The sequence below is a fragment of the Nicotiana tabacum genome, chromosome 21 (assembly GCF_000715075.1).
Source record: "Nicotiana tabacum cultivar K326 chromosome 21, ASM71507v2, whole genome shotgun sequence".
Taxonomy (NCBI): domain Eukaryota; kingdom Viridiplantae; phylum Streptophyta; class Magnoliopsida; order Solanales; family Solanaceae; genus Nicotiana; species Nicotiana tabacum.
In genome coordinates this window covers 14210297-14235157 of record NC_134100.1, presented here as the reverse complement: position 1 = coordinate 14235157, position 24861 = coordinate 14210297, and the positions used below count along the sequence as shown (strand labels likewise).

At 36.0% G+C, this 24861-nt stretch overlaps 1 protein-coding gene across 1 annotated transcript; it reads left to right on the top strand.

Moving 5' to 3' along the window:
* The first annotated feature begins 23472 nt into the window (after window positions 1-23472).
* Window positions 23473-24481, top strand: LOC142175136 (uncharacterized). The gene is made up of 4 exons (XM_075241708.1): window positions 23473-23867; window positions 24007-24103; window positions 24197-24244; window positions 24311-24481. Exons 1-4 carry the CDS (start codon window positions 23473-23475, stop codon window positions 24479-24481), a joined length of 711 nt encoding a protein of 236 aa, XP_075097809.1.
* Window positions 24482-24861: the final 380 nt, after the last annotated feature.

Sequence of the window (24861 nt, the reverse complement as noted above, 5' to 3'; positions counted from 1 at the left end):
CTACCGAGGCGATCGGCCCGATCCACAAATATCAATTAATATCAAGAAAACACATGAATGCTCATTTAATTCCAAGTAAATTCATACAAGTGTCCAACAAGTGTATACCTTCGCTTATATTCCTTTCCAAGTCTCTAGCATGCCCTAAGTGATCACATTAGCAAGAAAATATAGAGACATTCACAAATATAACATGATACGGGTCCTAGACTACCTAGATAATTAACATAATAGTAGCTACGCACAGACTCTCGTCACCTAGTGCGTACATAGCCCCCGCATTTAGCAGCAAATTACTCAATTATTACACCTATGGGGACAATTCTCTCTTACAAGGTTAGAAAGGAGACTCACCTCACTCCAAAGTGCACTTCCAATACCAAGAACGAGCCCAAACTCTCAATTTGGAGCCCAAGGATCCAAATCTAGTTAAATGAGGTAGGAACTAGTCAATATAAGCTCACAGGATCGAATTCTAGCTATTTAAGCCATTTCCCAACCATTAATACAAGTTTTCTAAAATCCGACCCCGGGCCCACATGCCCGGATTCCGAAATTTTCCGAAGGAGGTTGATCTCTATAATTTAAGGATCAATAATATACGATTTCTAATCCATTTCATAACTAATTTCGTGGTAAAATCTAAGTTTTATTAAAATCCTAGGTCTAGCTCTAACCCCTTGATTTCTCCAAATCTTTAGGTGTTAATCTACCCAAAACGCGAGTGTTAAACTTAGAAATAAGGGGGATGAACTTACCTCATGATGCTATATGGAAATCCCTTCTTAAGAGCTCCAAAATCGCTCAATACCCGAGTGCCAAATGGTAAAAAATGGCTGGAGCTCGACTTAAATGAAGCTCACTCCTTCAGCAGTTTTCGCATCTGCGGTCAGGGGACCGCATCTATGGTCCCGCATCTACGAGAGGAGACTGCATCTGCGAAATTGGCTAAAAAGGGTTGGGACCGCTTCTACGGTTTGGCCTGGCCAGCTTTGGGCCACATCTGTGAGGCTACGTCCGCTTCTGCGGCCTCGCACCTGCGGTCGACCAACCGCAAGTGCGGTTATGACAGAAGCAGATGCTTCAGCACTTCTCCAAATTCTCAACTTCACTCAAGCCTCATCCGTTTGACGCTCGGGGCTCCCAGGCCCCACCCGAACATACCGACAAGTCTAAAATCACGAGACGGACCTACTCGAACCTTCGGAACGCTCGAAACAATGCTAAATCTAAGAGTCACCCCTAAAACCAAATGAATCAAACTTATGAAGTTCAAGTTCTTAATTTTTCACTAACGAGCCGAAATGCTCTAAAATTACTCGGATTGACACCAAATTTTGCGGGCAATCTTGTTCCGGGCTCCGGAACCAAAATACTAGCCTGATACCCATGGAATCAATCATTAATTAGTTTCTTTAAATCTTTAAAAATTCAGATTAACAATTTCTGATAAAAAATTCATTACTCGGGCTAGGGACCTCGGAATTCGATTCCGGGCATACGCCTAGGTCCCATATTACGGACCCTCCGGGACCGTCAAATCACGAATCTGGGTCCGTTTGCTCAAAATATTGACCAAAGTCAAACTTAGCCTTTTAAGAAAATCCTAAGGAATCAAATGCGCATATTTCACTCCAAACTCTTCCAAATCCCGTACCCACCATCCGCACAAGTCGTAAATTAGATAAAGCAAGCGCGGAAAGTTTTATTTAAGGGAACATGGTTCTAAAAGGCAAAACGACTAGTTGGGTCGTTACACCTATGAGGCCGGTTATGAGATGGTGTTACCGAGAAAATGTGAGGTCGGGTATGAGATGATGTTACCAAGCCCATATGAGGTTGGGTATGAGTTGACGTTAGCGAGCCCATGTGAGACCGGGCATGAGATAACGTTACCGATCCCATGTCAGGCCGGGTAGGGTGTTGATGTGACATGCCCCAAAGAGCAGCTGAATATCACCCGATACAAGATGATATGTCCCCAAAGAGTGACTTTATTATTTTTATAAAACTTTCATGCATTTGTGATTCGAGGTTATCACAATGTACGTTCCCCGGAAGCTCGCCTTTGGTACTCAGGTTGAAGTTGTATACTCGTATCTTCTATGTTATGTTTTCGATCTACAAGTATATTATCTGCTTTACATACTCAGTATATTCTTTGTACTGACGCCTTCTTTTGGATGTTGTGTACATGCCCATAGGTACAGATAGACCCGGTGATGTACCCTTCCCAATAGGGTGTTTGTTCCAGCTGTTAGTCGTTGCTTTCCACTCCTTCGGAGTAGATTTTCCTAGTTCATAGTACTGAAATGTATATTCTAATCATTTTGGATACAATGGGTCCCCTGTCCCGACCAAGTTATGTATATGTTTAACTCTTTTGGATTATCTTAGAGGCTTGCAGACTAGAGTTGGTTGTATGTAGAAAGATAGAAGTATGACTATATTACAGTCGTAAATATGTATGGAAAGTAAATGTTTCTTTTACTAATCAGTTGTATACATTACAGTTCTAGTATTGTTACTTGGGAGTCTCAATGGCCCAATTTAATGAATGAAAAGAATGTACAAAGCAAACGTAGGTTCGTAAGGCCTTCAGCCATCGTGTGCCGATCGTACCGCCCAAGGTTGGGGTGTCACACGAGTCAGATGTTGAAAGAACTAGATTACCTAAACAAGCAAATGAAAAGCCGTAGACTTAATATGATTTTGGTGTCACTAATCTAGTTTCTGTTGATGTGTTCTGTGGCAGCCAATCTGCTATAAATATTGCAAAGAATCATGTTCTTGCATGTGAGGACAAAACACAAAGTGAATTATCATTTTATCCAGGATGCTTCGAAGTCTGGTGTTATCAATCTTCTCTCTGTATCTACTTCTTCTCAAGTTAATGACATTTTCAGTAACCCTCTTTTGGGTATTCATCATCAAGCCTAGATTAGGCTCTCCTTCCAGCTTCAGGGGGTGTTGGATTACAAGATGAGCAGCGGCCCAACACTCAGTCTGGATAGCCCAATAGACCTTAACAAACCTAGTTACAAGCTTCATCACTTGGATTGAACCCAAATTATTTTTATTTAACTTGACCGACCTGGATGTATTATAAATGTAAATACACATATATTTACTCATTGTACAATTTTTTCCATTTTGATTAATAAGATCATTTTCCGCTCTTGCTCTCTTATCTCTCTCAGATAGTCGGTTAGTTCTAGGATTTTCTCGTTAGAAGAGTAAAGATTACTTTTAGCCTGGGCCGAAACTATTTATATCCGATAGTGATTACGCTCAACTACGTCTTATAAAAAGGACTAAGCAGTCGTTGAAAATATAATCCGATTTATAAGTCCGGAGTCAAATCCCACAAAGAACTAAGGCTTAGCTACAGTTGTTCACTATCACCAAGAATACAAGCTTGAACAATTCCTAACTTATAGATATTAAGATTCTTGTGTTTAACTAACTAAATAAAAAATTAAAATAATAAATTAATACTAAAAATACTACACGTAGGAGAAAAGATTAAGGAGGTCTAGAGTTATGATTTCCCCAATTGTCTGAATCCTTTCCACTATGTCTTCTATAATTTCGCCTAAGTATTCTCTACCGATCATGAGCGCTCTGCGTATTGTAATTCTCTCCCGAGTAGTTACGATAATTTACTAGACATACTCTTTCGAGTTACGCCAGTTGGCTTTAATTACAGCTCACTTAAATCGCACCCAAGGTTTCGTTATCCTTAATCCCACCTTTAAACCCTTGGTTATTGATTCCTCACATACGTCGGGAGTGATGTTGTTCAACAACTACCTAAGTATGCACTATCTCTCGAGTAATACATACTAAATAGGCACAGATAATTGAGGGCCCTTCAATCAACCACAAGAATATATAGTTGAACAAATAGAGAAACTACTACGGCTCAATTATATAAAAACATAATAAGAATTTATCCTACAAAAGGTTAAATCAAAACCCTAGATAACAAATTAGCTATTCATAATAGTATGTAAAACTACAATACTAAAAGTCATAACCAACAATGAAAAATAGGAAGAGGAAGGAAAAACTCGTAGAAGAATTCCCCGACTTGCTCCTATTGTGTCTCTGCCTCCTTAGGTCGAATCTGTGTCAAAAAATTGATCTCCTCCCTCAAAATACCATTTTTCCAGTAGGGTCGGGCTCAAATAATTATACTTTCTCCTAAGCAAAAAAGGACAAGTTTCAAGGCCTGGATGTCCGTGGCCGCGGTCCGGGCGCGGTACGGGCGCGGTACTTTCCTAGTGTACTGCCTCAGTCCGCGTCAGGTCTGCGGTCGCGGTTTCGACCGCGTTTTTCACCCTATTATGTTTGGGATTTGGAAAAACGTAAAACATGAAAGTTGTAGACCTTTGAGTTAGATTTCCAACCATATATTGTGGAGCCCAAATGGAGTTCTTAGAGAAAAGTTATGTGCATTTTACTAGACAGTATGCAATATGCCTACTCGATTCTTTGTTTTGTTGCTCTATCATCCGTTAATCCCCGAATACGATCCCGGATTAATGCCTTGCGCTTTTACTCAGACTTCAAAGCTTTAAATCACTTGAATTCATTCCATAACATCTACATAGCTCGGAATCACCCCTACAAGGCATAAAACACACAATTAGTGCAAGACACTAGCGATTAAAGCTCAAACTCAATTAAATGCAGTAAATTTGAGTGTAATAAGCGACTAAAATACATAATTATAGCCTATCATCAGATAGCCGCAAAAGTTTTATAAAATTTATATATTTTGACATATAATATACGGAAACGTATATATATACAAAAAATATACAAAATATTTATTTTTTTGATTATCTTGTTGAGAGCGGTTATACAATGTCATTTTCCCTTACGTTTTCCCTTAGATCTCGCTCGTTCTTATATGTTTTCATGAGATTATTCCATGAGCAAGGTTTCTCTTATAGGCTATCCTTGAAATAAACTTTCTATTCATCTAATTGCTTTCTTGTTTACTCGTCGTAGACCAAGGAGACAGGATTAGAAAAACTCTCGATATAATAAGTTAATGTAATCAGCATGTGATAGTAATGTGAGCATTTCTTGTAATCTGGTAAGCTGCTACACAATTGGCCTACACTAATTACCACTTCTTTAATCTTCGTTACCATGGCATTATATGATGCTTTAGGGGTAGCAAACGAGCGGATGGATTGGTCGAAAACGAGTACTGCAAAAATGAATAAATTATTCGATCCGACCCATATTTAATACGGATAAAAAACGGGTTAATAGATAATATGGATATATATCTATGACTTCTTGAATATGATCACTTTTGAAAGAATTCCTAATCTCCCGAGCTTGAGGAATCCTCTTTTTGAGTCTTTACAAATATAAAAATTAAACTCATTGGTTATCCATTTCTTAAGTAGATAATATGGTTCTTATACGCATTTGACTCATTTTCAAAAAGTTCATTATCTAACTAATTTTTTAGTGAATAATATGGATGAATAACTATTTTTATTATTCACTAAATGCCTCTTAACCTTAATTTTGTATCATTAGTAGTTCTTTTCTTCCTGCCTACCAAATATTATTGAAATACCAACTAGTACATGGTTTCTTTGACAGTAGCTGTTGATTCTCTATTGCTACCTGGTTTTGAAGTTGTCATTAGGCATGTTATCGCCATCTGCACTGGCTAAGATTTTGCATCATATCGATCGCCATGTGCAGTGGCATCTTATCATTAGTGATTCAAAATCTTGTTTTAGATTTATTACCAGGAAGTATGTGGCTTGTCTAGGCTCTCTGAGTTGTGAGGCCTTATTAAGACAGCACGAAGACATTACAAAATTGTCTTTAAATATCACTTTTTAAAATATATTTTTTTTGTAACAGTGGTGTCCGGGAACGCACCTTGACTAATAGTCTGAATGGCCAAACTTCTAAAATCGGCTTATTTTGAGAAGTATTTTTATCAAAAGTACTTTTAGTGAGAAACAGTTTGTATTTGACTAATTAATTTGAAAATCACTTCTGAGTAGCAATTAGTGTTTGACCAATCTTTTAAAAAGTGCTTCTAAGTGTAGTTTTCTCAAAAGCGTTTTTCAAAAAAATACTTTTGGGGAGAAACTATTTTTTTCTGCTTCTCTGAAACTGCGTTTGCTTCTACTCAAAAGTATTTTTTTTTCTTCTTAAAGTTTGACCAAACAGTTCAACTTTAATTAAAAAAAAAGTATTTTTGGCCTTGGAGAAGCTTGGCCAAATAGGTTATAATTCGACGGGTACCTACTGCCAAGGGCGGATCTATGTAGAAGTGACGGGGTGGTACGCTACCCAGTCGTTCGGGTAGAATTTCATGTACGAATTGGTGTTTCACTAATATTTCACGTAAAAAAGGTATATAAATAATTAATGGCATCACAAATCACAAAATGGTGGTAGGTGCTATGGGCAAAGTAGCCCTTCTCAAGCCCTCTCACTCATATTGAACCAATTTTACTTTTTTATGTTCCTTCTTTCCATATTGTTTTCTTCTCTCCTCTTTTTCTTAAGTTCTTTTATCTTTATTTTTTTTATTTTCTTTCTATATACAATCTCATTTTTATTAATTCTTTAGATTATAAAAGTATATTTGCCTATGTTTTCTTGTTCTAGGTCTCAAATTTTTTTATTTGAATATATTTTTAATCATTTTTCTTTTTATCTAGTTAAAATTATCTTTTTCTTGAATGGACCAAATATATTTAGTTTTGTTATCATGTATTATTTATGCACCAAAAAATTTTGTAAAGCAAACCAAATTAACTCAAAATGGATCGAACCGAATTAATTTAAAATATAGCGAACCGGTCAAATGCATGTATAGTCAAATTCAACCTTTTTGACTACTGGTAAGTTTACATTAAATACAGTGGCACCGGTAACTATCAAATTCTGGATCTGCCTTTACCTATTGCCTCCGACCCATGTATGTTGTGCCACATTCATCTGAATCTAGTACTAATTTCAATGCTTGACATAAATTTATGCGGAAAAATAAACTAAAATCACAATAAATAGTAAGTTTGAACTCGTAATTTTAAAATTGCAATAGCTTAATGCTAAGAACCTTAAAAATTTAATCCACAAATTAAAATTTTGGATCTGCGTCTGCCAGATACCTCTGTCCATCAATATCAGATCCTTAATATTCTGGTGGAAGATCTTTAAGAAAGACGTGCAGGGTTGTGGTAAATATTAAAAATGACAATAGATGTGGAGCTTAACGTATATAATGATAATAAAGGTTTGTACTCATTTTATATAGTGCATGAGTGGCTTGTTCTGCTAATGTTCCTTTTCATGTTAGCTACAGCCACAGCCACAGATAACATCAGGAGTAATACAAAAGGCTTATATTAATGCCAAATTAGTTTACTATTTGATACTCTTTCTATTTTAATTCAGATGATGTAATTTTACTTTGCACAAAATTTAAGAGATTTTTTTTTTTTTTGAAACATGTGATAGTAAAAAATTAAGGGGCAAAAGTTTAGTGGGACCAAGATATTTGTGTAGCTATAAAACTTTTCATAAAGGGGTAAAATGGGTATAATGAAAAGTTTAAAGTTAAATTGTTTCTAAATATATAAATGTGTCATTTGTTTCTAAATATATAAATGTGTCATTCCTTTTTGAACGGACCAATAAGAAAATTGTATCATCTAAATTGAAACTGAGAGACTTTATCTTTTTTCATTACAAAAAGATAAGTCAATGAGTTTTTGTAATGACCCGACAGGTCGTTTTGAACTTTTGCATTTCACTCACCAGTTCTCGGGCAAGACCAGCCCCGTATGATGTATTATGACTTATGTAAATCATCGGTTTTGGTTTTCAGGGTAATCGGAGTGGATTTGGAAGAACAGTTCTCAGTTTGAAGCTTAAAAATTTGAAAGGTTTGACCAAGTTTTGACTTGTTAGTATATGATCTCGGATTTGAATTTTTATGATTTGGTTAGCTCCGTTAGATGATTTGGGACTTGGAGGTCCGGAGTAGATTTAGGCTTGATTTGGCGAAATTGGAATTTTGGCGATTTCCTATTGATAGGTGAGATTTTGATATAGGGGTCGGAATGGAATTCCGAAAGTTGGAGTAGGTCCGTTGTGTTATTTGTGACGTGTGTGCGAAATTTCAGGTCAATCGGACGAGGTTTGATAGACTTTTTGATCAAAAACGGAATTTGGAAGATTTTTGGAACCTTAGGCTTGAATCCCGATGTGATTTGGTTGATTCGATGTTGTTTGAGGTGTTTTGAAGATTGGTATAAGTTTGTATAGTGGCACATGACTTATTCGTACTTTTGGTTGAGGTCCCGGGGGCCTCGAGGTGATTTCGGGTGGTTAACGAGTGATTTTGAGTTGGGTTTGGCAGCTGAAGTTTTCTATTGCTGTCATAACCGCACCTGCGGTTAGGGGACCACAGGTGCAGACTCGCAGAAGCGGATATGGAGCCGCAGATGCAGCCTTAGGCGAAGAGAGAGAAGACGCAGATATAGGAGGTGAGCCGCACCTGCGGGACAGCAGATGCGGAGTCTGGGTCGCAGGTGTGGAAATGAGACTTAAGTGAAAACCGCAGATGCGGTGCTTTGGCCGCAAATGCGGTACCGCAGGTGCTGTATAGGGACTGCAGGTGCGAGAAGCCTGGGTCAGAAAGTATATATTTCATCCTTTGCGATTTTCAGCGTTTCTTCACCATTTTAATCGATTTTGGAGCTTTTGGGGGGATTTTGAAGAGGGAATCCAAGGGAACTTCACTGAGGTAAAATTTTTGAACATAAAACTCGTCCCTATGGTGTTATTTCATTGATTAGGCTTGAAATTTATGTAAATTGATGGGCAAATATTGAAGAAACTAGGCCTTGAGATTGGAGACCTTTGATTAAGGATTTGAGAGGTCATTTGTTGTCAGATTTTGGTATTCTTGGTATGTATGGACTCGCGGGAGGATAAGGAGTTTATTGATATAGTTTTTATCGGATTCCAAGACATGGGCCCGGGGGTCAGGTTTGGTTAATTTCGGGATTTGTGTTGTAATTTGATTATTTTCGCATTGACTTCGTTCCCTTAGCATATTTTGACGTCATGATTCTGATTTTGGATAGATTCGACGTGAATTGAGGCCGAGACGAGAGGTAAAGGCATCGCGGGCTAGAGTTTGGACCGGATAGAGGTAAGTAATGATTGTAAATGTCTATCCTGAGGGTATGAAACCCCGAATTTCACATCGTTGTGCTACTTTGAGGTAACACACGAGCTAGATGATGAGCGTGGGGTCATGCACCGTTGGGGATTGTGACTTAGTCCGTCCCGTATGACTGTTAAACCGTGTATTTGATTGAAAACTATTTGATATCATTGTGTTTTGGAAAGTATTATCATGTTTTGGGTTGAATGCCATATTTGGGCTCCGTGCCAGCTATTTTGGACCCTTTGGGGATTTTTACTACTATTCCTCACTATTTTGATTTTATATTTGTACTCAATCATGTTGTATTCTACTGTTTTTATAACTCGGCCATATTTACTCTGTTTTGACATCTTAAAATGATATTTTGAGCTGAGCATTATATTTTACTGCGCCCGAGTGGCTTTGAGAGATTTCTGACTGAGAGAAGCTGAGGGCATGTGTTGTAAGGTTATTATGGGATCGGGCTGCGCGTCACAGCGGTATTACACTGATTCATGATTTTGAGGCCGAGTGTCTGATTTGTTATGCCACTAGGTGACTTGTTATAAGGCCGAGTGCCTGTTTGATTATATTATGAGATGGCTTGTTATTGCGCTTGGGCCATAAGCGGCCCCTCCCGAAGTCTGTATATCCCTAGTGAGCGCGGGTACCCAGTGTGAGTGAAATGATGTACCCCGAGAGGCTGTTGTTGTTTTATATTGTTTCCCGAAGGGCGGTTCTTGATTTATGATTATGCCCGAGGGGCTGATTACGAGTGATTGTGAGGTAGGGGCTGGTTCTGTTGATATTGTGCCCGAGGGGCGGTTTATGGTACATATTTTACCCGAGGAGCTGTTTACGTTCCTATCATGTTTACTCATTGTTTTACCACTAGTTTGAAACTATTAAAAATTATTTTAAAAGGTTTTACTAAAACTGAGCATGATTTACGAAGTAAATGATTTCTGTACTGTGTTGGAAATATCCTGCATTTGTTGTAGTGTTTTGACGTGGTTTACGTGTTTTCTTACTTCTCAGCTTTCATTTACTTTTATTACTTACTGAGTTGGCATACTCACATTACTCCCTGCACCGTGTGTGTAGATTCAGATTTTTTGAACCCGATAGCGGGTGTTGGTTGCTCAGGGGCAGAGTCATCGAAGTTAGCACGATAGTTGCCCGACGTTTGCAGCCCTGCTCTTCTCCCTCGTGTCTTTCCTTAGATTGTTTTAGCATATTTTCAGACTCTTCTTTGCATTCAGATCTTAGTAGATGATCGTGATTTGTGACACCCCGATGTTGGACTTGTGTATTTATTCCCTACTGTTCATTTAGACTTACATTATGAGATATCTGATTAATTAAAGGCTTAAAAATAATTGTTATTGATTAAATGATTAATTCGGAGTTGTGTCGACTGACCTAGTTCATGATAGACGTCATCACGATCGGGTCGGTTTTAGGGTCGTGACAGTTTTGTGCTGTAGGTTGTACGGATTTAGTTGGTAGCTACTTGTACAGCTTGTATTTCCTTCTATCTTTACTTGTTATCTACTGTTTTATTTCGCAATTATTGGTAGTAATAGTCTGAATTCTGAAGTTATCATAATCCCAGCTTCTATATATTCCCTCAAAAAAGCCAAACTCATACTTAAATGTGCAAAAAGAATTTTGCTTGAAGTTTTTGTTTCCCACGTTACTAGGTCATACATGTGTAGGGAGTTAAAAGCTCCTTTTTAACTTATTTGAGGCTCTACGTACCCTGTTATTATTAATTATCATTCTAATATTATTTTTGACGATATATTCAAATGCAACTAGCAAGGGCGGATCTGCAGTGTGTACTATATATTCACGTGAATTCATTACCTTTTATCCAAATCCTGGATATGTGTTAAGAAATTTACATAAACTTCAAAGCGTAGATCCGTATTAAAAAATAATTGTATACGTATTTAAAAAGATCTACAGAAATACTTGTCAAACTCTGTATGTATCGAGAAGTTTGTATAAATAGTTTGATTGTGAATCCAATTATTATTATATATTAACTTGTGAGTAAGGATTTACTTCCTCCTTCCTTCTAGACTGCGCCAGTAGGGGCACCTCTTCGTTTCATTCCAATATTCATTTATATTCTTTAATTTCTACATTTAGCTGGAGGAGTGGTACTGAAGCCAAGGGCGGATATAGTGTCAGTGACAGGTTCAATTGAACCTATAACATTCGATGTTGAATAAAAATTTATGCGTATAAATTCTCATTAAAATTGTAATAGTATGTATGAACTCATTATTTTAAAAATATAATAGATTTAATATTAAAAACCTTAAAAGTTGAATCCATATAGTTTAAATATTGAATCCACCTTTAATAGAAGCGAGAAGGAGAAAGTATTGATAGTAATACTAAATGATCTGTTCACAATGGAGAATAGAGCAAATTTTGTATTCGTGCACATATGGTTTATGTGCAAATTGAATCATACCATAAGAAAATGCAAGAATACCATTTAAAATCTTTAAGAAAAAGAAGAAAGAAGAATAGGTGACCTGTTAGAAAGACTTTGAGATCGAAACAAACAAAAAAATCACACTATTATTTAAATAAGAATTTTAGACATTTAGAGTGAAGACTTATCTAATTAGTAGTGCATGAGTGGCTTCACGAGCAAATGATTCCTTCCGTGTCAGCTACCACGAGATTCCTTGTAGAAGCTAATTAAATTAATGGTTGATATATACAGCTAGCTAAAATGTTGACTTCCATTTTGTTTTAAGCCCCCACTTCTGCCCCCACTTCTGCATAGGTTTCGTTAAAATAATACTCCCTCAGTTTCAAGTTTAAATTTATGTGTACCTGTTTAAATGAATATAGAATTTAAGCTAATAAATAATAATCCAATTAAAATAGAAATGGCTAAACCCGACCTGGCCCACCCTGACCAAATACTCATATATATAAATTAAAAATTGGGTCATTCCTATTTACTAAAGTGAATTATTTCCCCATAAAAAATTCAATTCGGAATATATGAGATTCTGATAAAGAAAAATAAAGAAATAAAAGGTATAATTAGAGAGCACTTAAAATAAAAATGCTATAAATTTGAATAAAAATCTCGAAAAGAAAAATAAACAATAGAAGTATAATATTTTGAAGGATTTACTATTCACTTTTAGTATTACTTTAATTTATATATATGAGTATTGTGTCGGGTGGGCCAGGTCGGGTTGAGTCATTCCTACTTTTATTTGATTATTATTTATTAGTCTGGATATAAGAAAATAAAATCTACAAAATAAGAAAATACTAGTGAAAATTATATTTTTCGATCAATGTGATTTTTGTGAGTTAGTAAAAGTTTTATTATATTTGTGTGAGAAAATATAATTATATGATTTTGGTAAAAAAAATCATAGTTATATGATTTTTGTGTGAAAAGACAAAGTAATATGACTTTAGTGAAAAAAGTCATAAAAAGTCATAGTTATATGATTTTTGTATGAAAATAAAGATATATGACTTTACAGAAAAAAAGTCATAGTTATATGACTTTTGTGTGAGAAAACAAAGTTATATTACTTTAGTGAAAAAACACCATAGTTATATGACCATGTGTGAAATTAACCCGCTAGCCTTCAATCTCGTACTATTTGGTTTTATCCTCTCATATGAGATATTTTTTCCATCTTTATTTGTCTTTTCCAAAATCATTTTTTTCTGTGTTTCGTGTTATTTCCCCTGTGTTTTAATATCAAAATTTCTAAGATATCAATGAGGAAGTTGCTCTCAGTTACTTAAGCCATTAAATAGTTTAAGTTACTGTCTTTATATCCACAGATGATCAAGCAAAATTTCTGGGAACATGTTATGAAATTGAGCATGCATTACAAATAGTTTAAATGCTTAAGTTGTAGCGATTCAATCGGTCATTTTGAGTTCTAGGGCCTCGCTTCTTGATTTGAGACTTTCCGTAGGTTCATATAGTGTTTTATGACATGGGGATATGGATGGTTCAGGTCCCGAAGGATTTGGGAAGAATTTGAAATATTGCCTAGTTATTTGAAAGGTTGAAAGGCTAAAATAGCAACATTACCCCTCTATTATGGTATACACAATTGGATTCATGATTTGAAGCTTTCAATAAATTTGTATGGTATTTTTGAACTTGTACGTATATTCAAATTAGGATTTGAGAGACCCGGGAGCGTTTCTACGCATTTGGAGCAAGTTTGAAAAATATTTGAGCTACTGAAACATGGCCTCTGCATTTGGCCTGACTTCACAAGCGTATATCCCAAAATTATTAACTAATTTGGAGATGATCCACACACAAAAAAAAAATTTATAGTCTTTTGAGTACTCTAGTTTCCAGAGGTTTAAATCATTCGTCATTCGGATATTTATACAAAAGATGATGACCATTTTATTAAAGGATTGCAATGCTGTCACATTTGAAACCAGCAAAAATGCAGATCTACCTGGCGCAACGCAACATGATAAAATTTCACCCTGAGTTTAGCCTTTTTGATTAAATAGCCTCCATTTCGTACCCAAATTTTTTTCACCTATTTTTGGAGCTAGGGACCTAGGGTTGAGGCAATTTTCAAAGGATTTTTCATCTCGCACAAAGATGTACAAGACAATTTGCCCACACTATTAGTGGAAATGTATGATGAGGGATGTCATTGAGTATATTGCTATGGGTAAAGTTGTAACGGTCCGACCGTTCGTTTTGAGCTTTTATACTTTGCTCGCCAATTCATGGGCAAGACTTGCCCCGTGTGATGTATTATGACTTATGTGACTCGTTGGTTTTGGTTTTCAGGGTAATCAGAATGAATTTGGAAAAACAATTCTCAATTTGAAGCTTGAAATTTGGAAGGTTTGACCAAGATTTGACTTGTTTGTATATGATCTCGGATCGGAATTTTTATAATTTGGTTAGCTCCGTTAGGTGATTTGAGACTTAGGAGTGTGATCGGAATGTATTTTTGGAAGTCTGTGGGAGGTTTAAGCTTGAATTGGCGAAATTGAGATTTTGGCATTTTTCGGTTGATAGGTAAGATTTCGATATAGGTGTCGGAATGGAATTTCGGAGGTTGCAGTAGCTCCGTTGTGTCATTTTTGATGTGTGCAAAATTTCAGGTCATTTGGACGTGGTTTGGTTGGATTTTTGATCAAAAGCGTAATTTGGAAGAATTTGAAATTTCTTAAGCTTGAATCCGGTGTGAATTGGATGTTTTGATGTTGTTTTGAGCGTTCCGAAGGTTGGGACAAGTTTGAATGAGGATATGGGATATATTGGCATCTTTGGTTGAGGTCCCGAGGGCCTCGGATGAGTTTCAGATGGTCTATCAGACCATTTCATGTTGTGTGGAATTGCAGAAAACCAGCTGAAGTGTTGCAGACAATTTGTTCTTCGCGTTCGCAATTAGGGACCCGCGTTCACAAAGGGTGTTCTTCTGAGGCGCGAATTTTTCCCTTCGCGTTCACGTTTCGTGTGTCGTGTTCGTGATGTTGTGATGTTTGATTCTCCGCGTTCGCGTGGCCTGTGTCGCGTTCGCATAGAGTAAGTAGAAACAGATGGGGTCCCAGCCTTTTGTGCTTCGTGTTCGCGTAAGGAGGTCGCGTTCGCGATGGTTTGGAAAGCGGACAGTTCGCGTTCGCGAGCTGGAGTCGCGTTCGCGTAAGGGAATTTTTGGTCAACGGATTTTTGTGATTCGCGAACGCGAAGCTTGGACCGCGTTGGTGAAAAAGGTAATTTTACACGGGGCAGAATGTTTAAAAAGTGAGTTTCACGATTTTGGTCTATTTCCTCCATAGCTGAGCAATATTTTGGAGCTTTTGAGAAGGATTGAAGAGGGAATCGAAGGGAACACTTGGAGGTAAGATTTTTGAACTCTATATTCGATCCTATGTTGATTCTTACTGGGTTAATCATGAAATATGTAGAACTTAAAGCCTAAAATTGGGAATTAGGGCTTAAATTTGGAGAGTGTAAATTGGGAATTTGAGGGGTCAATTGAGGTCCGATTTTGATGTTCTTGGTATGTATAGACTCGCTATAGGATAAGGATTTTATTGATGTGATTTTCATTGGATTCCGAGACGTGGGCCTGGGAGCCGGGTTTGAGCAATTTCAGGAATTTTGATGTAAATTGAATATTTTCGAGTGGGGTTCATTCCCTTAGAATATTCTAATGGTTATGTACTGATTGTGGCTAGACTTGGAGCATCCGGAGGTCGATTCGTGAGGGCAAAGACATCACGGGCTAGAGTTTAGACCGGATTGAGGTAAGTAATGATTGTAAATGTTGTCCTGAGGGTTTGAAACCCCGGATTTCACATCGTTGTGCTACTTTGAGGTACACACACGCTAGATGACGAGCGTGGAATCATGCACCGTTGAGGATTGAGACTTGGTCCATCTCGTACGACTGTTAAGTCGCGTATTTGATTTGAAATCTTATGATATTCCATATTTTAGAGATTGATATTATATTTTGGGTTGTATGCCATATTTGGGGCCTTGTGCCGACCTGTTTAGACCCCTAGGGGCACTTTCACTATTTTTCCTCACTCTATTTGTTTTGAAAGCATATCCTCTGTTTTACCTATTTATTGTTTAAATCTGGTTTTATCACTTTACTTCTTAAAATGTGAAAACTGTTTGGGCTGAGTTCCCTATTTTACTGATGGTTCAAGTGATTGTGAGGTTGATGACTGAGATAGACCGAGGGTCTGATTGTGAGGTTAATGAGTGAGAGAGGCCGAGGGCCTGGTTGTGAGGATTATATATCTATGGATCGGGCTATATATATATATATATATATATATATATATATATATATATATATATATATATGTGTGTGTGTGTGTGTGTGTGTGTGTGTGTGTGTGTGTGTGTGTGTGTGTGTGTGTGTGTGTGTGTGTGTGTGTGTGTGTGTGTGACATCGATATGTATATGGATCAGGCTGCACGCCGCAGCGATATGTTAGATTGGGCCGCACACAGCAACGATAAAGCGCTTGGGTTGTAGGAGCCCCTCCGGAGTCTGCACACCCCCAGTGAGCGCAATCGACTATATATATGGATCGGATTGCACGCCGCAGCGATATATGAATCGGGCTGCACGCCGCAGCGGTTACTATATGGTACTTATTGAGTGTGAGCGCTGATTGATGAGAATTGAGTCTCGAGTGACTGAGAGGCTTGCCCGAGGGGCTATAGACATACATGTACATGAGTGATGCTTTGCCTGAGGGGCCTATTTATGAACCTACTATTTTTCACTCCTCCTCAAAGTGAGTTTTTATCGAATGTGTTGATTTAATTACTGCTTTCACTCATCTTTAGATCGAGCCTTTATTGAAAATGTTGAACAAATGCTTTAAACAACTTTCATTCAAACTGAAGTTTTTATGTTATGAAATGGGTATAAATTTCTGTTTTGCCCGAGGGACTGTATACGAACTATGTTTTGCCCGATGGGGCCTATTATGGTTTTCATCTCTTTTATTATAAATGGTATTCAACCCTACTGAAACTGTTGGAAAGCATGTTCAAGTAATTTTTTTACCAAAATCTGGATTTTAAATGAGGCGATTGACTCGTATTCTGATTTGAAAGCCTGTTGTACTTATTGAGTTTATCATAAATGTGGATTCATTGTTTCCTACTGCTCAGTCTTTATTTACTCTTATTACTTACTAGGTTGGAGTACTCACATTACTACCTGCACCTCGTGTGCAGATTTAGGTATTTTGGAACCCAGTAGCGGGTGTTGATTGCTCAGACGCGGAGTCATCAGAGTTAGCAAGGTGGTTGCACGACGTTCATAGAACCTCTTCCTCCTCTCATTTTCGTTATTGTACGTAGTACATTTTTGATTGTTTTTGTTGTATTCAGACTTTGGTAGATGCTCATGACTAGTGATGTCGGGCTTGTGTAATTATTCCGCACTTTTATTTTAAATGTTCATTATGAGATTATTGGTTTATAAATGGTATAAAAACAACTTTTATTGGAAAATGTTGATTTGGGAATTGTGTCGGCTGGTCTTGTCTTCATGAGAGGCACCATCACGATCGGGTCCGGTTTGGGGTCGTGACAAATTGGTATCAGAGCCTAGGTTACATAGGTCTCACGAGTCATGAGCAAGTTTAGTAGAGTCTCGCGGATCAGTACGGAGATGTCAGTATTTATCCCCGAGAGGCTGTAGAACCGTTAGGAAAAACTTCACATTCTTGAATTCTTATCGTGCGTCCTTGATTCAGCTTGAAAAGTAACTCTTTGAATTCCTTCCACGCGTTCGTATGCGCGCATGAGCGCTCGGTATCAGATGTGCATCGATGGCTTGTGATTCCCCGATCAAGGGGTGAGATGTGATCTCGGTGTGTTGATGTTGGGCCAGTTTAGAAGACTTGAGGCCGGATTTTTGCCTATAGCTAGAGCCCTAAGCTGTTGATTTCGTGACCGCATGCTTCTGGATCTATATGTTTTTTGTGTCCCTATTTAGGGAAGTAATGACTGGATAGCTACATGATGAGTATGTTATGCCTGCAAGGTGTATTCATTAGATTTGGAGACGACGAGAAGGGTCTGTTGGAGGATAGAAGAACTATTAGGTACTTGATTTTCATCTCGATTTGAGGTATGGCCCCGAGTGGGCGTGTGAAGAATATTTTCATGTTTCCTAATTGGGAGTGAAGTAAATTTCATGTTGTGGTATGAGTTCAAACTCAGGAAGATTAAGTGACTGCGTAACGTTCATGATGGTGGAAGGTATATAGAAATACCAGTTTGAGGTAAAGTAGGTGGGTTATCTCCTGCGAAGTGTTCTAAGGTTGTGTGATCCTCATGTTGTCTATTAGAAGATCTCATTTACAAGTGAAATATAAATGTTGAAATTTAAATTTGGTCCGCTTAAGAGAGTGGGCTTGACTGTTGCGAAGATGAATGTGGGATTTGTAGAAGATTTAAAGTACCAGATGGTGTGTGTTTCACGAGCTTATGAAGGATTGAGTTTAAATCTCACTATGGTATTATGACAGCAATAAAGTATATGCGTTACAAGTTATTGTGTGTGTGTTTGACCTATGGCTTCGAGCCAAGTGGGGGAGTCTTCTATTGATTAGTTGATTGCATGGTTATGTGCTATGTTGGTTCCAGTTTGAGGCTTACTGGTGAATCAGTTATGGCTTACGGAGATTGAGACCCAGGATGGCTCGAGTAAAGGAAAATTTTGACAAAAGTGATGTCATGCTTCATAGGTGTGTGAAAATCACGTAATGTCTTGAGTTTTTGTTGGTGAAAAGATGCTCAGTACATAGAGCAGGAAGTTGCTTGGTTGTATTGGGATAAGGTTGCATTATGCAGTGTCTGAAGTGCTAATGAGGCACAAGTTGTTGTTGATACCCAATTTTCCCCTATATATTTTTCAATACGCAAAATACTTTCAAAATAACATATGTATGCATATATAAGTATGTCCATATGTTTTATTATTTTTCCTTAATTTTTAAAGATTTTTAAACCAATTTATTCCCCTATTCTATTCATAAACTACCCAGTAATAATTCCCAAAATTATTATTTTTGGTGATTCATTTATTGTATTCTCATATTTATACTAAAATATAGCTAATATAATTTTTGCATATTTTTACAAATTCATTTAGTATTTTAAAGCTAAATTGTATATAATTGCAATATTAGCCCCTTTTAAGATTTAATTGCGTTTATATCTATAAAGATTAAGTCCAGTATTTTAAATTGATAATTATGTGTTACAAATCATTGTAATACTTTTAATTTATTTTCAGGAATTAATTTACTATTTCTTATAAAATAAATGGGGAAAATGGCTATTTAAAATCTAGCCAGATTTTATTTCAATTGTAGCCTAATTCTACCCCAATTTAAACCCAATTACCTCGGCCCAATTCCTACTCATACCTGACCCCCAACCCAATTAAATCGACCCATACCCGGATCCCCACCTAACCTTTTAAATCTCAGCCGTTGATCATTTAGAACAACGGCCACCGGTTGCCCTTACCTTAATTAATCCCAAACGACCCCCAAAACCCTATCACTTGATACAATCCGCCGCCCTTGAACTCCTCTTCTCTCTCAAATTCTCTCTGAAACTCTCATGAACCCTAGTCGTCGTCCTCTCACCCCACCTTGATATCTACCTAATCCATGGCCCTCCGTGGTCATTTGAGACCTGTACCAGCCTTCTATTGCTCCTATGTGTTCGTTCCTAGGGTTTCAAGGCCAGACCTTGAAGGAGCTTGGTCTAGTCCTTGTCCGATTTCAGTTTTTGGCTCTTCTCCGGTCATCCTTGACCTTTCTCCGGCCAGCCATGGCCACTCGAGTCAGTTCCTTGACTCTCCTGTTTAGATAGTTAACTCTCAGGGCCTTTCTCACCTTTTCTGGGTTTTTTGAAACCCTAATCTCTAAGATCTTTTGATTTCTTTTAGATCTACTTTAGATCTGTGCTTGCTTTGAACGTTTAAGCATTTTCTCAAAGTTTCTTTAACTTCGCTTTCAAAACGACTCTTTATCTTTTTCGATTAGGGGTTTTCTCTTAAGTTATTTCAAAATATCTTCTCTGACTTTAACATGCTTCCGATTTTTCTATGTGTTGCTCATGTTGTTCTTTTATCTGATTTAGCATGTTGAAAACCCTACTTTCTTTCAGCTGTTTGTTAGATGAGTGCTTGTTTGGTTAAGTTTCTGTTTGATTTATTTGTTTATCATCTTTTAAGATCGACTATTGTTGAAGGATCTATGTCTTTGGGTCTGAAACAGCTCATTTGAATACCTGACTCGATTTAAAGTTCTTTATTTCAGAACCCTTTTTTTCTTTATGTGATTCCTCTGATTATGGGTTTTTGTTATCTTTAAAACTCAACTATTCTTGAAACCCTAGCTTTTCAAAAGGTTTTTCTCGTCTGCTACCATGAGACCTTCGCGTGTTTCTAATACTTTATTTTCTCCACTATCGATTTAATGTGACTTGACCTACTTGACTACTATGCTTCAAATGTCTGCTTTACTACTGAACCTTATGCCTATTGTTGTATGATGTTTCTTTTGCCAATGGGTTTGGCCTCGCATGTCTGGTTTGTTCCCTCTATTTATATGCTGAGGTTCCCTATTTAATTGACCTTCAATCTTGTGACTGAATTCAAAACTTTTCTTTTGTGAACTCTAATTGCACTCGCCTATTAAAGTTAATTGATTCCTTTCCTTATTTTGCCTTACTGAATCTTTTTCCAGAATAAGTATATTTCTGCATTTAGACTTGATTACTTACTCAGTGGTTTTACTGCTCCTTTTATGGCAACAATCAGTCGACTTACAAACTGATTTTCTTTCCTTATTTTAAACTTGTCACTGCCGTGAAACAAGGATTCCCTAATTAAAGGAGAATCACTTGGTTAATCGATTCTGACTGTTGATTATTTCCATATTTGTATTGAAACTTTACTTATTACCTTATTTCTCACATGTTTTCAAAACTATAAATACCCTACATCCCTCTTTTTTCAAACACAGGAACACTTTTAGTTTTAAACTCACACTTACATTAAAAACACTCTCTCTTGCTTTACTACTTGTACTGTGGCCTGTTTAGCTGGCTGAAAGCCAAAGCTATATTTCGAAGTCCTACTGCCTTTCTTTACTGCATTTTTGCTTCTTTGACTGGTATGTTCTAGTTATGTTTTCAGCATCAACAACAATATGGTTACTCGATATTCTTGCCTTCTTGTCTGCCTATTTCCTGTATCTAATTCAGTACCTTATTTAGCATGCTGTAATTTCTTGTCTCCTATTCTCAATCAATGTATTATGAATCCTAAATCCCTACCCCAATGTGTTTGATATTTATGGTTTGTTTGGGGCATGACATCATTGAATATTGCTGAACATGACTCAAACTGTGGCGTACATTGATGGATATAAATTATTTTTATATTTTAATAAAAAAATATAATATTTTAGATATACAACATGACCAATTTATATCCTATTCTCGCACTTTTCTAACAATTCTTACAGGAAAAAGAATACATAGAAAAAGAGAAAAAGAAAGAACCTACAGTTCAAGGAAGAAGGACACATCCGTGACAACTTCATCTAAGACTACACAAAGTCAAGAGATATAAAAGTTATGGCAAATTCTCACCAAAATTTCATGACAAATTGCCATGTCAATTTCTCATCAAGGCCATATGATATATTGATATTATCTTGCAAATTCTCACCAAGGCCTGTAGAAATTTTCCTATAAATAGGCATATGTTTGTAGAAGAACAACATCCCTCTTTGTATACAATTTCCTATCTAGTTTTTTCTAAGTTTCTAAAGAGAAAGAGAAGAGTAATCTTGGTCTCTTTCTCTAGTCTCTCTTTGTAGTAAAAATATTCTTAGTCTTTTGAAAGTATTTTTTAGCTTTCCTTACTTCATAATGGAGCAATTTCTTTTTGTTGGGATAGTTGATGAAGCTTGATATAATTATAATACTATCTCAGTTTCAATACATTCTTGACCTGAAACTCTATTTACATTTCATGTTGTGATGGAATGATGATTTTTAATCATTATTATCACATCTACATATTTTATATCTAAGTTATTCTTATATTAATTTTGTAATTCTCACGGAGCAAACTTAATATATAATAACTGATGAATAGAATATTAGGGTGAAAGTAATTTTTAGTAAGATTATTATTTCAAGTCTGTAATCTTGCTTTCCTCAGTTTTAATTCTCACGGAGGAATTGTTGAAGGCAATATTATTGATTTTCTAGTAAAAATATTCTCACGAAGTTTTTACTATACTTGAGCACATAATATTAGAGTCAAAGTAATTTTTAGTAAGATTATTGTTTCAAGTCTGTAATCTTGCTTTTCTCAGTTTTAATTCTCACGGAGAAATTGTTGAAAGCAAGATTATTGATTTTCTAGTAAAACTATTCTCACGAAGTTTTTACTACGCTTGAGCACAATTCAGGCAAGATATATCAGTTTAATCATCACTAGTTTTAAATCAATTAATTGACATAACCTCACGGAGTGTTAATTAATTATTTATTTCTTAGTGTAAAAATATAATTGTATTAGAAATAAGCAATTATTCTTTAGAAAATACGTAAGAAACTAAGATTTTATTGTAATGATATATCAAGTGAATTCAACGATTCCAAACTCTTTTTAAATATAAAATTTTCGGAAGAAATTTGTCTTAATTTATAATTTTAAACACACCTTTCATCAATTTGGTTCTCTCAAATAGTAGTCAAAATATTACAAGTTTGTAGCTTAGATTGTCCAATCTCTGTGGGACGATATCATAAACTATACTAGAATTTGACAGAGTACGAGCGGAAAATCTTATACACACAAGCTTCGTCAAATTTTTGGCGCCGTTGTCGGGGATTGGCACACATCTACTTCAGATTAAATATTTTATTACTAATTTGAGAATTTATTATTATTGTTAATTTCTCCTTCAAAATGTTATCTCCTACATATTACTATCATAATTGTACTATTATTAGGAGCAATTCTATATAATATTGTAAAAAAGCAACTTAAAAAAAAGAAAAAAGAAATCCCTCATAGTTAGTACTTCAACCTACTCTATTTTATATTTTATTATGATATTATTATTGTTAGTACTAACATCTATATAATAGTATAATATATTAGTTTTGTGATTCACAATCTCATTTTTTTATTTGTCATTTTTTTAAAGTATATTTTATTATTTTTATTATTATTATAATTGTAAGTACTTTTTTTTACTATTCTAGTTCTAAAAGTATCCTTTGTACTATTCTATATTACTATTATAACTATTACTTTTACTATATTTTTATAAAATAATATTTTATTCAACTTTTTTTTAATTGATAGTACTTTAATCCTTCAACATACTTGATTTATTATTGATTTTGTTTTTCATATAATATAATTAGTATTATATTATTTCTTTGATGGTTAGTTACAATTTACTGTTTTAGTTAACTATAATATTACTGTACTATTTTTTTTAATTCATTTTTAAAATTATCTATTACTATTTTAGGAACTGTCTTTATTTTACTTTAATTTCAGATAGTTTATGACCCGCTCTTCTGCAAAAACGTTGGCCAATTACGATCCTGAAATTAAAAAATCTTTGCGATTGTGCAGGAAAGGACAAATATCATCTCAAAACATAACTTGTAACAGAATGGAGCACCAATTAGAAGATGATAACAATCCACTACAAATTCCAGCACCAGCTTATGTAGAGGAGCAGTTTGATGAAGTGGCGCCAAGACCAGCAAATAGAATCCTAAGGGATTATGCTAGACCTGATCGCTTTAACTGTGAATCTTGTGTCAAGAAACCTCTAGTAGCAGCCAATAACTTTGAAATCAGGACATGCCTGATTCAAACAATTCAACAATCTTGCATTTTCACCAGTGATCTAAGTGAAGATCCACATAGTCATTTAATTGACTTTTTAGAATTGGTTGAAACTGCAAAGTATAATGGAGTGCCTCCTGAAGCAATTAAGTTAAGGCTATTTCCTTTTTCTTTAAAAGGAGAGGCCAAAACTTGGTTACGAAGTTTGCCTCAAGGGTCTATTACCACATGTGACCAAATGACTCATAAATTTTTAAATAAATATTTTTTCCCCTGCTAAAACAACAAAGTTAAGACATGATATATCTAACTTCTTGCAGACTGACACTAATTCAGTTTATTAAACTTGGAAAAGATTGAAAACAATGTTAAGGAAATGTCCACATCATGACATTCCTGAACATATGCAGTTGTACATTTTTTATCATGGTTTGAAACCATCTTCTAGAAATGTAATAGATGCAGCTGCATGAGGTTCCATAATGGGAAAACCCACAGAAAAAGCATTGCAATTGCTTAATGAAATTTATGAAAATGACATATAGTGGCCATCTGAGCGTGTAATCACTAAGAAAGCTGCTACAGTAAATCAGGTGGATGCTTTAAATACACTAACATAACATATTGTTTCTTTGGCACAAAAAATTGAATCTTTTTAGGTAAATACACAACAACCAAGCCAGCCTGAGGCTTGTGACTTGTGTGGAGGAAGCCATCTAAACGACGAATGTCAAGCAACCAATCAAAATGATGAACAGATCATTGTCATCGGATACAAGCCGTATCCTTTTGGAAGTCCATTAGCACAAAAACATCCAAGATTTCAATGAAGCAATGCAAATGGTGCTGAAAACTCTCAAAACTACCAAAAGCAACAGGTACAGAGTCCACCTGGATATCAAAATCAAAATCGTGGACAACAAAACTTCAGGCCTTATCAGCAAGCAACTTCATATCAGCAAAGGCCTCAACAATGCCATCCAAGTCTTGATGACCTTTTGTACAAGTACATTAAGGTTACTAATAAAAAAATGGAAAGCTCAAATTCAGCTCTAAAAAATCTTGAAATTCAGTTAAGCCAATTGGCAACTCTTGTGTTTGAAAAGATTCAAGGTCCTTTACCAAGCAATACAGAGAAAAATCCAAAAGAACACCTTAAGGCCATTGCCTTACGGTCAGGTATGACTCTTGATGAACCCTATGCAAACAA